The 14777-nt window shown below is 47.1% G+C and overlaps 1 protein-coding gene across 6 annotated transcripts in view; it reads left to right on the top strand.

Annotated features, from left to right (window-relative positions):
- The window catches only part of MTCL1 (microtubule crosslinking factor 1), a 126528-nt gene that overhangs the window by 84695 nt on the left and 27056 nt on the right, over window positions 1–14777 (top strand). For 3 of the 6 annotated variants that reach the window (XM_081252451.1, XM_081252448.1, XM_081252446.1), the window contains 3 exons: window positions 4782–4904; window positions 7676–7906; window positions 9341–9538. In XM_081252451.1, coding sequence (XP_081108577.1) covers window positions 4782–4904; window positions 7676–7906; window positions 9341–9538 — 552 coding nt within the window. The remainder of the gene's footprint in view (window positions 1–4781; window positions 4905–7675; window positions 7907–9340; window positions 9539–14777) is intronic. The other 3 variants (XM_081252449.1, XM_081252450.1, XM_081252447.1) reach the window with 2 other exon arrangements.

Genomic DNA, 14777 nt, shown 5'->3' with positions numbered 1-14777 from the left:
CCAATTTCTCAGGTTCCATTTGTGAAGTGCTTTCTATGTTTCTTGCCTTATAGATTTTCAAGTTTGGGGAAAGGGGAAAGAAGTTAAGTGCTTATTTGACAAGATTTGGGTGTTTGGCCCAACACCCAAACTTAACTACTACTAGTACTAGCAGTACCAGTAGCAGCGGTAACAACAAGGCGAAAAAGAAAAAAACTACCTTCTTCCAGGGTGCTGTGTTAGCAGGTAACAGATCTGTGCAGTGAGAGGCCTGCCCCTCTGACCGCCCACGATAAGCTCAGGGGAGGGGAAGGGGTGTCTGCCCAGCTTCTCAGAACTGTCACAACCAGAGAGAGCCGGAGTCACAACCTGCTAACACCCACTAACCTACTAATGCAACCACATAAAAGTTAGCTGCTCAGAGGAGAACAAAGCAACCAGACTTCAGAAGGACCAATATTGCTGTTGCCCGTTCCTCTTGGTGTAGGTATCAGCAAGATTCTCATGTGGCACTGGATTCTTCCCTGACTTTGCTCCCTGTGGCTCCCGGCAAATCTGCTGAGAGATTCCCATTTGTTAAGGAGAGCAGGGTACGGAATATGTGGTTTGGAATGTGTGGGGTGCCTTAAAAATAGTTCTGAATGAGGAGTAGCCAAGCACGGGCACTGGTCAGATTACACACATAAATGACACCGAGCCTGTGCCCAGAGGATTGAGTTTCTGGGTCAGAAATCTCAGAGATCTTCTCCTGAGCCCCTCCTCTTGTCCTTTAATCAACGAGCTATCCCTTCGGCCTCAGCTGTGACATACCAGCCTCGATAAAACGACGTGGGGTTTATGCCAAGTATGTGTGCGCAGGTGTTGACCCCATAAACCACTTTGGGAAGAAGGGGTAGCAAAATCGGCCAGAACAAAATGGAAGTCACGGGAGATGAGGTCACAGGGATGCAGGCGGAACGGAGTCCTAGTTAGAAAGTAGTGTTGCTAGTGTCCAGTAAGTGGCTACAATGAAAGCTTTTTTGTTTGTTTGTTTTTGATATATCGAGATAGTGAAGTTGTCTCCTTAAGTGTGGAAAGTAACGTATAAGCCACTATCTCTGAAGATGGCCAGGAAATTAGTGTAAATCGGCGTGGGACACGCCACACAGGGGCAGGTGTGGGCTGCGGGCTTCCCAGCAGTAACACAGGGAGGTGGCTGTGGTGTCGAGATGAACACGAGCCCACAGCCTGGGGGCCACTGAGGAGGGTGCCCATTCACATAAACAGTCTGCACAGGATGAGGCCAGTGCGTTCGATGTCTAATCAGAATCTCAGGTGAGTGGGCGGAGGATGGTTTCAGAATCTAACCTTCGGGAACTTGGCGATGAAAGGGGAAGTATGTATTTTCTGGAGGCGATCTCTGTGTTGCGTGAAAATGCTGTGAATGTGGCGGTTGTGTGGCCCTGGATGGAAATTTCTGCCACAGCCTGTTTGTATTTTGGCTTTTGTAACAGTGGAGTAAGGGCATCCTGACAAGGAGCAATTAGTTGTCCATAGAGTTTAATGATCCATTAGCAAAAATAGACCAGAAAAGAGTAAAATGTGTTGTAGATGAGGATCTAGAAGTTTCTGTCGTTGACCAGCCTCCACAGACGACACGGGAGCCGCTGTAGGTTAATCAAATGTCCCAGATGAACATCCTCATAGGACTTCAAGGGTCCTTTTCTGTGACCCTTCAAAGGTGAGGTTCAAACAGAGGAACACATTTTTAATCAAACGACACTGAAATAGGAGGCCTGTATATTTGTTCAAAATAAAAAGTTTATATAATTATTAAGATGACAACCAAACGAAATAGTGTAATTTGTAGAAACTAAATTAATAGGTCTTTGCTCTTCTTAAAAGATCAGCTTGATTTCAATGCTCGTTTTAACGTCTAATAATTCAGAGCTTTGGGCTGGTACCAAACGTGTTAAAATACGGAGGCTTTTCATATTTTCAATGTACAGAGTAGCATGTAACTCAGAAGTAAATCTGGGACTTCCCTGGTGATGCAGTGGTTAAGAATCCGCCTGCCAGTGCAGGGGACATGGGTTCGAGCCCTGGTCCGGGAAGATCCCACATGCCGCAGAGCAACTAAGCCCGTGCACCACAACTACTGAGCCTGCGCTCTAGAGCCCGAGCCCGTGAGCCACAACTACTGAGCCCACATGTCGCAACCACTGAAGCCTATGCACCTACAGCCTGTGCTCCGCAACAAGAGAAGCCACCACAATGACGAGCCCACACACCACAACGAAGAGTAGCCCCCGCTCACTGCAACTAGAGAAAGCCCGCCTGCAGCAACGAAGACCCAATGCAGCCAAAAGTAAATAAATAAATAAATGTATTTATTTAAAAAAGAAAGAAAAAGTAAAGCTGGAGGAATTCCCTGGCGGTCCAGTGGTTAGGACTCAGCGCTTTCATTGCTGAAGGCCGAAGTTCAATCCCTGGTTGGAGAACTAAGATCCTGCAAGCCGTGCAGCATGGCCAAAAGGAAAAAAAAAAAAAGTAAAGCTGGCCGTAGAGCAACCAGGTGACCTGGAAGCACTCCTGTGCCAAACTCCTAGAGGGGCCGGAGGGAAGCCCCAGGAAGGCAGGGGTCGGGGGCCGCTTACTTACTGCTGTGTCCCCAGCATAGAGTCGAAAGCTATAGGCACTCAGTAGATAGAAAGTGCTGCATAAAATATCTAATGTCCTTTTAAATATAGAGCTCTATTCCCAAGAAAGGAACATCTTCAAGGGTTGGAATTGACTTCAGAATTGAAAATGGACAGGGAGAGAAATGAACCAGGACCACCCCTGCAAACTGCCCTTTATGAAAGGCTGAAGAAGCATCTGTCCATGACGGGGGGTGGGGGGGCAATAGGACAGCTTGCTCAGCAGCGTGGAGCCTCCCCAGGTACCCAGCAGGACAGCGGCCTCACCAGGACCAGGCTCTAAGCTGATGTCACCTGGAGCTGCAGAACCCCCGAGGAAAGGAGAATTTCTGTTCAGCTGCTGGCTTCTGCAAACTCAAGACCACCTGCGGGCACACCCTCAGCCCAGGCCACACTCGAGATCCTAGCTAATGCCCCACCGCAGGTGCGCTCGTGGCGTTAGCGCATCAGCAGCTGGAGCCACTCTGAGACCTCCACATCCTAGAATGAGCAGATAGAGACTGTAAAAGAAGCGCTCTCAGACTGACCAAGGGCCAGCAAACAGGACAAAAACGTAAGTTGTAACTGTATTTTTTTTTTTTTTTGTGTGGTACGCGGGCCTCTCACTGTTGTGGCCTCTCCCATTGCGGACCACAGGCTCTGGATGCGCAGGCTCAGCAGCCATGGCTCACGGGCCCAGCCGCTCCGCGGCATGTGGGATCTTCCCAGACCGGGGCACGAACCCGTATCCCCTGCACTGGCAGGCGGACTCTCAACCACTGCGCCACCAGGGAAGCCCCAGTTGTAACTGTAAAAGGTCCCACATATTAAAGAAAAAAGAACAGAACTCTTAGAAATGAGAAATTAGTCACTGGGGTAAATTCAATGTGTAGAGAAATACCCCTCTTCAGAGAGAACCCCAGACTCTGCCTAGTAGATATAAAAGGCTGCAGTAATAATATCTAGTAACCAGCAAAGTACAGAGGCATTCACGTTCTCAGTAGTTCTTGAGTTTCTTGAAAAGAGGATGACCTTACATCTCGAGCTTTCAAACATTGTATCTCCGAGTGGTGAGTTCCCAGTGTCTCTGACATTCGGTCTCCATCCTCCTTTCTGTAAGTTCTCTTGCAGTCAACCCTGTGCTAGGGCAAGTCCTCTGCTCTTGTATTGTCTGCATTTCCTACTCTTGGGATGTGATCTTCACTCATAACGATCCAGGCAACACCAGCTTATATCAGAGGAGAACAGCGGTACCCTCGGTGAGAAGTAACAGATTAGTTCAATGTAATCAGAATGAACTAGCGAAGTGACAACTGTTTTTCTTGCAACGGACCACTCTAATCCCCAGCTTTATAAATCACTTATCTTCACGCAGCGGAAACCAGTGAGTAGCACGGCATGCCTCAATTTTAATGATGACTGAGATTTTCAATAGGACAGCGTTTCCATCTCTAAAAAACATTTCAAAAGGAGAAGCTCGGCCTCTATCATTGCCATTTGCATTTAAAAGATGGATTTTACCAGTAACAATTATGTTAAAGATTCCTTTAAGTATTTTAACCTAAAATGTAGCAAGGAGATCTTACGTAGCTCCTCCTCCAAGGCACCGTGTGTGTCTGTTCTGCGAAGGAGCCCCAGGCCAGTTACCCAGAGCATCCTGGGTGGGAATGTGAGGAGGAAAGACAGGCCTCCCATGGGGCAGGGAAAACTCTAACAGGAAAGTGTACGAACTCATTATGCAACTGAGAGGCACGTGTGAACTTGGGCAGTGAATCTAAGAGGCCGTGTGTGAGGGGGTCATGCTTGACCATCAGGACTGCCAGCTCTGGCGCCCCCAGCATTTAAAAAGCCGTCTCGAAGCTGCTGTGGGGGCTGCCTCCTCTTGGCCTGGTTTGTCTTACTGTGGTGACCGAAGCTCAAGTGATGGGTACCGCTTACCCACCCGTCTGCTGGGTGAGAGATGCAGGGCAGGCGGGGCCCAGGTGAGGCACTGGGGGAGCTGCTGAGAGTCACTCCTCTGCCGCCACGCCCACGCGTGCCATGTCACTCCATGTGTGTCCCTGCCTTGTGCACGTTTGTCCTGTGTCTTCAGCTCAGACCGAGTTCTTGCTGCCACTAAACCCCTTCCTTTGTCCCACCAATCAGCTCAGGGGCTCCCCCGTTTTACCTGAACAGAGTGTATCGATAAAGGAGCTGCAGGGTCAGCTTGCGCAGGTGGCCAGACTGCATCGAGAGGAGGCAGAGAGATTTACAGACCCCATCCGGAAGGTAAATACGGACCACGGTTCAGCACCACCTTCTCTGTCTGCAGGGCCCCTTGAGAGAGGAGAGAGAGAGACGAGAGAGAGAGAGACGAGAGAGAGAGAGACGAGAGAGAGATGAGAGAGAGAGAACAAGAGGTGTTTTATAAGGACTCTGTCTCCCACACAGGCTGGGCAGCCTGGGCTCGGGGCTGGAGGGCGTGTGGAAGGGACATCCCTTCAAGCTGCCCCCTGGGGGTCTCATAAAGATCACTATCTCCCTCCCTGCTCGAAAACATGCATTTCCATGCTGACATTGTGGTCTCAGGAAGGTCTTCCTAATATCTAATCTAAACTTTCCTGCAGCCAGAACCAGCAAAGTAAAGTAAGGGCCCTAAACGCCGGACATTAAAGTGTGTCCATAACTTTCACAGTCCTGCAGATTGATATGTTTTGTCAGTATTAGGTTAATTTTCTGAGAAACATCAACAATTCACCCATTGTTTTCAGAAAGCTGCTGTTAACTGAGCTGTGGCCTTATCAGCTCTTCCAGCTGCTTTAGAGTGACCTGTTCCTGGCCCCTGATCCCTCACCCGCTCAGTCCTTCCCTAGAGTTCCTAGGACACGGACTTCACTGCCCACAGGCCTCCGAGGACCATCCAGTTCCTGCCACCCCGGATCTACTTGAATTGTAAACAGATATCCAGGCTCGGAATTGCCATGGCTGCTGCTTTTTGTATTTGTTCTTGAAAGATATCTGTATCTTTAAAACCAAAAACCAGTTGATCTTGAAATGGCACCATGGTATTTTAAATGCATGTCCTATACAAAATAAGGTACCTGTGTATCCAAGAACTTATTTTGGCAAGGAATGTGCGTTACACCGAAGCCCCGTGTTGCCGTGGTCGTGCTTATCTAAATGGGTCAAAAAACTGATTAAGGGAGCCCCTTCTACACCTTGCCACGCAGAGCAGAGCCGGGTACGCTCCTTTACCACTAGACATGCACCCCTTTTTAAAAGTTACATTTATAGGTCAAGTTTCATGTATTATTAGGTAATATGAAATAATTTTCCTTTTGTAAAGGGTAAACTCCTATGTAATTTAACTTTTTTTTGCATTGCACCAGAAATCATGTTTGAGTGAATTTATCCCTGGAGACGCCGTTAGCAGAATGGCAGGGTCCCAGGTGTTTCTAGTACTTGGATTCAGGATAAAGGCGTGGGTGTGAAGAGTCTCCCAGTCCTCAGTTGGAGGTGTAGAGATAGCATCTAGGCTTGTTCAGAGGGGAATGGAAGGGGTCCCCTCACCTCCCCAAGGGTAGAGGACCAGAACTCTGAGACTTGGGAAGTGTGTGGGGTCCTGGAGGAGAGGTCAGAGCCAGCGAGTCAGGAAGGGTCGTTTCCAGGAGGTTAGGGATGAAGAAACCAAGAGAACAGCCCCTTCCCAGGGCTGCGCCTCCAGCGGCCAATCCTGGGGCCACTCTGGGGCACCCGCCATGCACTGGGCGCTGCACTGCATGAGGTAGCGGCACTCAGCAGCTGGAACTTTACCAGGGTCAGTCGATAGCCTAAGATAACACAAAAATAAATTGCAGACACTGGACTTCCAGCAGGTGGGCTGCCGCTTTGTCACTCCGTCCTGTCCTGCATCCACAGGGGAGCGAGCCGGTGGTGGGACTCAGGGCTGCTGAGAGCGTGAATGAAATCGCCAGTGCTTTATGTTATCCCAGCTTCAAGTGCAAACTCGGTCTGGTATCACAACAGTGGCCATGCAAGTGACGGCATAGCCCAGGGCCTCACAGAGTGGCCTTGCTGGTCACCGGCCTTTAGCACGTCGATCAGACCGGTGTCGACCTCAGGCAGCCACAGTCATGCTCCCATGGTCCCATGGCTTCTGAGCACCCATCAAGTTCTTTAGGGAAACAAAACCAAACCCACCCATTGGCTTTTGGCACAAGAGGGGGTATTAAGTTAGGATAACGATAAGACTGGCGTTCTAACCCTCTCTTTGGTCTGTGGAACAGAAAGCTTTCATCCCAGGTATCCCTTTAGCTACTATGGATGTTATTCTTGTGCCCTTATCTGTAAGTTAAGATTTTATTCACACCCTTTTGCTTAGTCATTATTGACACGTAACAGTTGTTTACCGCTTGGAAGAGTGTCTATACCCATGTGGAAAAGGCAGCAACTAACATAGTGATGGAAAACGTTTCTTTCCCAGCAATGCTTTTGTTTCCCTGAGTGTCTTCCATACCTGGTGGGAAGGTGAGGTCTCAAGCGTGGAAGTAGCATGTTGGTCTTTTCTGTGCGCTCACCCTGTGTGCAGTCTAGTACTAGCTTGTCCTCTTTCTGTCAGGGGCTGTGGGGACCACAGGGCCCAGGAAGTCAAGGGGAAGGATTCCCACTTGCTCAGCCTTGACAAGTGCAATCTGCCTTGGGCACCAGCCCCTGTGTGGAAGGCAAACAGAGTCTGCATATAAGTCACCTGTGAGCCCTCTATCCAAGAGACAGTTCTCCTGACGGAGTTTAGAAACATCTAAAAACACCACGAGAGACTCCGTAATGAAAACTGATCCTGACACGTCCCCTTGAAAGAGCACTTGCTTCTGAATCAGAAAACGCTCAAGGTTTTGTAAATAGCGAACCTCTCAAGGAGTTTACTAAACGTGGGGGAGCTTCTGCGTTTCACGTCCCACGTGCAAAATGAGACAGATTGGATGGCAGTTTGCAGAGACCCTTGGTTTGGGTGCCAGGTTGGGACAGGTACCCGTCACACCGTCTCTTTTCTTCCGTTCAAGATGGAGGAGGAGCACCTGTGTGCCCTGCGGCGGCGGGAGCTGGAGGTACACAGCCTGGCCCTGCAGAACTCGCTGCACGAGCAGACCTGGAGTGACGAGAGGCACGTGATGCAGCGGGAGCTATGCTCCCTGAAGCAGAACATCTTCCTTTTCTACGTCAAACTCAGGTGGCTGCTGAAACACTGGCGGCAAGGGAAGCAGGCGGAGGAGGACACAGAGGATTTCACGGAGGTACCTCTGCCTGGGGAGTTCCTTTTCTTTGCGTCTGTTTTGCTCTTGCTCCCACCCCCAGCCAGGCCTTGCTGTCCCCCTCCCTGACACGTACAGTCATGTTTTGCTGTTTCAGAGTATTTTGTCAAGTCCAATCCAGGCAGTGGAAATGCAGTGGGTTGTCCAGTGCTGCCCTTTGACCTCATTTTAAGAGCACGCTGGTCTGTAACATCATCCTGCAGACAAGTGTTGCTGCCGTGTCTTTTGTTGCTGATAGATGAATTCGTTAGTTACCACCGAGAGATTTGTGGAACGTCCTTATCGGTTCCTTCCACAGTGGTGGTTTGTAAAACCTAGTTCTAACTTGTTCTCTCTTCCTTCCATTTCAATTTTTGGTTCTAAATGCCAGAGCCCGTTCTGCCAGTGCAGTTTCATACCGTCTCTCTGAGCTCCAGGGGGTACTTTCTTGCCACCTCTGAAATCTGTATACACTTCCTTCTTATGCCTCAATTCCCAGATTCACAACAGAACCAGAACTGAGTTATTTGCTTTCTGATTTTTATTGATTAAGGCAGAGTGACCTCCAGCTCTGCAGGCTCCTTCCTGGCCTTGCTCTCTGGTGAACAAAGGGCTGGAGCCACTGGTGTCCATGTGTTCTGGACATCCATGTCGCTGGCTACCTTGTCGGCTGCTTTCGGGGCTCTGTGTGTGTTGGTTCCTTTTAGCCCCTAAACACCTTTCCTCTGCTTCCTACTCTCACAAACAGTGTATATAATTTTAGGACACCCTATGAATGGGAAGATACAGTGATGCTCTTGCCTCAGGGTAAAGGATGTCTTAAAATGAATTCAACCTGCTTCCAAATAGCCATGACCTAGAAAACCACCATTAAGCAAAACCTAGTAATAGTTGTAAAGTTTTCTGTTGATCAGTACTTTGGAGTTCCTCCTCCTCTAATTTATAAAACTGTTAACTGTGAGCAGTAATAATTTATAAATAGTAATATTTCTAATCTCTTCTAATAAACCTGGGCACCCACTCTATGAAATTTAAATGGAGAAAGTAGCCAATGAGTGCCATGGCCAGAATGAGCCTATTAGGGGAAAGGGCTGAGAAGCAAAGACATGATAACCCCTAAAGTGGGTAATTATCCTCAAACACTAAAAATCAGGCTTCAGGGCTTCCCTGGTGGCGCAGTGGTTGAGAGTCCGCCTGCCGATGCAGGGGACACAGGGTCGTGCCCCGGTCCGGGAAGATCCCACATGCCATGGAGCGGCTGGGCCCGTGAGCCATGGCCGCTGAGCCTGCGCGTCCGGAGCCTGGGCTCCGCAACGGGAGAGGCCACAACAGTGAGAGGCCCGCGTATCCCAAAAAGAAAAAAAAAAAAAAAAAAAATCAGGCTTCAGGGCAAAAGGATTCGGGTGGAGCTGTGATCATCCCCTCCTGCCATTTCAGAGCGAGCTTCCAGAGACCTTCCACAGGCTTGGGGAGCCTGGCGTTCAGGAGGATGCAAAGGTGGACGGTCCAGACCAAGATGACGACGGTCCAGGCTGTGGCTTTTCCCTGGGGGAGCATCCTCCACAGTTTGGTGTGCAAATCGGTGACCACGGATCACAGCTGCAGCCCACAGACGGGGGACAGCTCCACAGGCAGGTGGGTGCCCACACCGGGGAGAGGAGACCCCTAGTCTGTCTGTCATCAGTTCACGTGCTGTTGTTCCCAGGGCAGAAAGGTCTTGTTTATTTGGCTTATTCACATAAATAAGGACATGATAAGGTCACATGGATTGTGTCCCCTCAAGGCCAGCGAATGTACCTCAGCAGGAAGAAAAAACAGTATTGGATGGAGTAGCCTGTGCCTTATAAAGGTTGACCATTCTTCCAAGGAGGAAATGCCATGACCATGGCCAAAAAAGGAACTTAGGGCTTTGCTGTTATTTGCTGAGTGGGCATCGGCATCATCACTAAACTGGCAACATAACGCACAGGAGGAAAGACACAACAAGTTTGGTTTTTTTAATCCTAAAACATGTATAAAGTGTTTCAGGATCTTTTTAAGCCACATGAAACATAATGTCCCAAATAAAAATATTTGACGACACTTGGAAAAAAAATTAAAGCGTGTGTAGAGAGGTGGGATTTCAGTGTAGAACCTTAATAATCAGTGCTGCCAAACGCCCCATTCATTTGTATAAGTAGACAGACCCTGCTGAATAAGCCAAAAGATACTATGGCCCCCAGAGTTTTTGCGCTTTTCTACAAAATGGCAGCCGTAGAGGGTTTGGAGTGCTGAGGTCCTGCGAGACTAAGGCTTTCTTGCTCCTGGGCATCGTGGCCTGAGTCCCTCCTGACCCTGTGTTGCTTCTTTGAGGGTCCGGCAAGCACAGCCTGGCTCTGGGGTGAGGCGCAGGGCGGGGTGGCCCCGACACAGCTGCAGCTGCTCAACCACAGGTGTTCGGGTGCTCCCTGCGCACACACCGGGCTCCACAGCTGTGGCCCCTCCCTCCGCCCAGAGCCTCAGGGCATGAAGGGGGTGAGGAATGGCAGCAGAACCTGGGCTCAGATCCAGAGGAGGAAAGTGGCGCTGTCTGAGCTCAGGCCTGGGGGAGTGTGCCTTTCCCCTGCTGCTTTCTCTCCATGTACAACTCAGATTTTCACAACTGAAGACCTGATTTCTACACATACTCATCCACCCTTCATTTTTCCCAGAATAATATGACTCAAGAAAGAGGTTATACTTTCAAAGGAACTTTTAATTACCATTACTAGGAAGTTTGTCATTAGGCCAGTGTCCATGGGGAGATTTTTAACTCATGGAATGTGTTTTCCGGCAAAGATCCAGTTAGAAAATAAAATGCTACTTTGCAAAAACATCCTCTAAAATCTACCAGTTTTATTATTTTTAAAAGCGATGTTGTCAATCAGTCCTATGAAGTATCTGTGATTAATTCACATAGTATTCCTCAATTGCCATTTAGCCACAAACCCACTGCCTCTGAGGGCGCCTATTGGGTGTTTCCCACGTGTGCATCCAAATGCTTTGGAAGGGGCGGGGAGGAAAACAATGTAACACATCTGGTTTCCCAAACAACAGTCATGGAAAATTTTCCCCGTGAGATGGAAAATTACGGAAAGTCACTCAGCTGGAACCTCCCGTTCAGTGTATGTTAACATCCTCTCTCTGCCGCCGCCTCCTTCCAACATTCACTTCTCAGCTCTTCTGCTTGGAATGGACCAGTGAGTCTCCACTTTGCATGGTGCGGGGCAGAGGCCGTGGATGGGCTAACAGGGCGGCTTCCAGATGGCAGATTCAGATCTGCCGTTACTGGACCCATCTGCCCATGGCAGCCAAGTGCACAAGGCCTTCCGTCCGTCCGAGGACACAAGATTAATGAGCTCCACCGCAACGACAGCTGGCTCCCTGGGAGTGCACGTTCCCCGGGAGGAGGTTTGTCTGCCCTGTTGCGGAGTGGGTACCAGCCAGGCAACCTGGATGCAAGAGCCGAGCATGTGTCTCAAGGGAGGTGCCCCGCAGAGCTGCACCTTCTCAGAAACTCCCAAGAGAGCCTCCCAAGGTGATAAGCAGAGTGGGAAACGTGGCCTGACTTCTTTCCCAAGGATAACTTAGCAAGTAACAGAATTTCCCAGGCCTCGCTTTGTGTCATACTGAACATTCTTGCAGTTGAACACAGTGGATGGCAACATTTATCATGTCAAATGAGGGGAAAAAAAAATTTACATGTACCGAGTTGACCCTGGAAATAGTTGATTAAAAACCACCAGGTTGGAAAATGTTTGGCTCTGTGAACATTCCCTGCTGACTGATGGTGCGGCAGGGACCCGACTGTCCTGGGAGCAGTGAGCACTTCGAGCTCGCCCAGCCTTCAAGGAAGGGCCCAGGCTGGGGATGAGCTCCAAGACGCCTGCCACTGCATTAAGCTTCTGAGGCCAGAACTGCTGTGGCTATGTATGCATTTTATACTTATTAGTAAGTCCTGAAATCAGGTTTTTAAACACAGGATGGTTAATAGGGCCAAAAGTATGACCTTGGGGTTCCAACAGCCTATCTTCCCAGAATTGGATTAATTAAAAGAGAAGTTACTTTTTCATTTAAGGCTGTGACCTAATACTCTTTTTTCTTTTTTTAATTTTTTTTTTTTACATCTTTACTGGAGTATACTTGCTTTACAATGGTGTGTTAGTCTCTTCTTTATAACAAAGTGAATCAGTTATACATATATGCCCATATCTCTTCCCTCTTGCGTCTCCCACCCTCCCTATCCCACCCCTCTAAGTGGTCACAAACCACCAAGCTGATCTCCTTGTGCTATGCGGCTGCTTCCCACTAGCTATCTATTTTACGTTTGGTAGTGTATATATGTCCATGCCACTCTCTCACTTCATCCCAGCTTACCCTCCCCCCTCCCTGTGTCCTCAAGTCCGTTCTCTAGTATGTCTGCGTCTTTATTCCCATCTTGCCCCCAGGTTCCTCATGACCATTCTTTTTTAGATTCCATATATATGTGTAAGCATACGGTACTTGTTTTTCTCTTTCTGACTTACTTCACTCTGTATGACAGACTCTGGGTCCATCCACCTCACTACAAATAACTCAATTTCGTTTCTTTTTATGGCTGAGTAATATTCCATTGTATATATGTGCCACATCTTCTTTATCCATTCATCTGTCGATGGACACTTAGGTTGCTTCCATGTCCTGGCTATTGGAAACAGAGCTGCAATGAACATTGTGGTACATGACTCTTTTTGAATTAAGGTTTTCTCAGGGTATGTGCCCAGTAGTGAGATTGCTGGGTCGTATGGTAGTTGTTTTTAGTTTTTTAAGGACCCTCCATACTGTTCTCCATAGCGGCTGTATCAATTTACATTCCTACCAACAGTGCAAGAGGGTTCCCTTTTCTCCACACCCTCTCCACTGTTTATTGTTTGTAGATTTTTGATGATGGCCATTCTGACCGGTGTGAGGTGATACTGCATGGTAGTTTTGATTTGCATTTCTCTAATGATTAGTGATGTTGAGCATCCTTTCACGTGTTTGTTGGCAGTCTGTATATCTTTGGAGAAATGTCTGTTTAGGTCTTCTGCCCATTTTTGGATTGGGTTGTTTGCTTCTTTGACATTGAGCTGCATGAGCTGCTTATAAATTTTGGAGATGAATCCTTTGTCAGTTGCTTCATTTGCAAATATTTTCTCCCATTCTGAGGGTTTTCTTTTCATCTTGCTTATGGTTTCCTTTGCTGTGCAAAAGCTTTGAAGTTTCATTAGGTCCCATTTGTTTATTTTTGTTTTTATTTCCATTTCTCTAGGAGGTGGGTCAGAAAGGATCTTGCTGTGATTTATGTCCTTGAGTGTTCTGCCTATGTTTTCCTCTAGAGTTTTATCATGTCTGGCCTTACATTTAGGTCTTTAATCCATTTTGAGTGGATTTTATTTTTTTATTTTTGTGTATGGTGTTAGGGAGTGTTCTAATGTCATTCTTTTATATGGAGCTGTCCAGTTTTCCCAGCCCCACTTACTGAAGAGGCTGTCTTTTTTCTCCATTGTGTATTCTTGCCTCCTTTATCAAAAATAAGGTGACCATATGTGTGTGGGTTTACCTCTGGGCTTTCTATCCTGTTCCATTGATCTATATTTCTGTTTTTGTGCCAGTACCATACTGTCTTGATTACTGTACCTTTGTAGTACAGTCTGAAGTTGGGAGGGTGATTCCTCCAGCTCTGTTTTTTTTTTTTTTTTTTCCTCAAGATTGCTTTGGCTATTTGGGGTCTTTGTGTTTCCATACAAATTGTGAAATTTTTTGTTCTAGTTCTGTGAAAAATGCCATTGGTAGTTTGGTAGGGATTACACTGAATCTGTAGATTGGTTTGGGTAGTATAGTCATTTTCACAGTATTGATCCTTCCAATCCAAGAACATGGTATATCTCTCCATCTGTTTGTATCATCTTTAATTTCTTTCATCAGTGTCTTATAATTTTCTGCATACAGGTCTTTTGTCTCCTTAGGTAGGTTTATTCCTAGGTATTTTATTCCTTTTGTTGCAGTGGTAAATGGGAGTGTTTCCTTAATTTCTCTTTCAGATTTTTCATCATTAGTGTATAGTAATGCAAGAGATTTCTATGCATTAATTTTGTATCATTCATTAGTTTTCTGGTAGATTCTTTAGGATTCTCTATGTATAGTATCATGTCATCTGCAAACAGTGACAGCTTTACTTCTTTTCCAATTTGGATTCCTTTTATTTCTTTTTCTTCTCTGATTGCTGTGGCTAAAACTTCCAAAACTGTGTTGAATAATAGTGGTGAGTGGACAACCTTGTCTTGTTCCTGATCTTAGAGGAAATAGTTTCAGTTTTTCACCATTGAGAATGATGTTGGCTGTGGGTTTGTCATATATGGCCTTTATTATGTTGAGGTAAGTTCCCTCTATGCCTACTTTCTGGAGAGTTTTTATCATAAATGTGTGTTGAATTTTGTCAAAAGCTTTTTCTGCATCTATTGAGATGATCATATGGTTTTTCTCCTTCAGTTTGTTAATATGGTTTATCCCATTGATTGATTTGCATATACTGAAGAATCCCTGCATTCCTGGGATAAACCCCACTTGATCATGGTGCATGATCCTTTTAATGTGCTGTTGGATTCTGTTTGCTATTATTTTGTTGAGGATTTTTGCATCTGTGTTTATCAGTGATATTGGCCTGTAGTTTTCTTTCTTTGTGACATCCTTGTCTGGTTTTGGTATCAGGGTGATGGTGGCCTCGTAGAATGAGTTTGGGAGTGTTCCTTCCTCTGCAAGGTTTTGGAAGAGTTTGAGAAGGATCGGTGTCAGCTCTTCTCTAAATGTTTGATAGAAGGATCGGTGTTAGCTCTTC

Source organism: Mesoplodon bidens, assembly GCF_964165515.1.
Source record: "Mesoplodon bidens genome assembly, chromosome: 13".
NCBI lineage: Eukaryota > Metazoa > Chordata > Mammalia > Artiodactyla > Ziphiidae > Mesoplodon > Mesoplodon bidens.
Note: the sequence above shows the minus strand (reverse complement) of the source record. Positions and strands in the feature narration are given on the sequence as shown.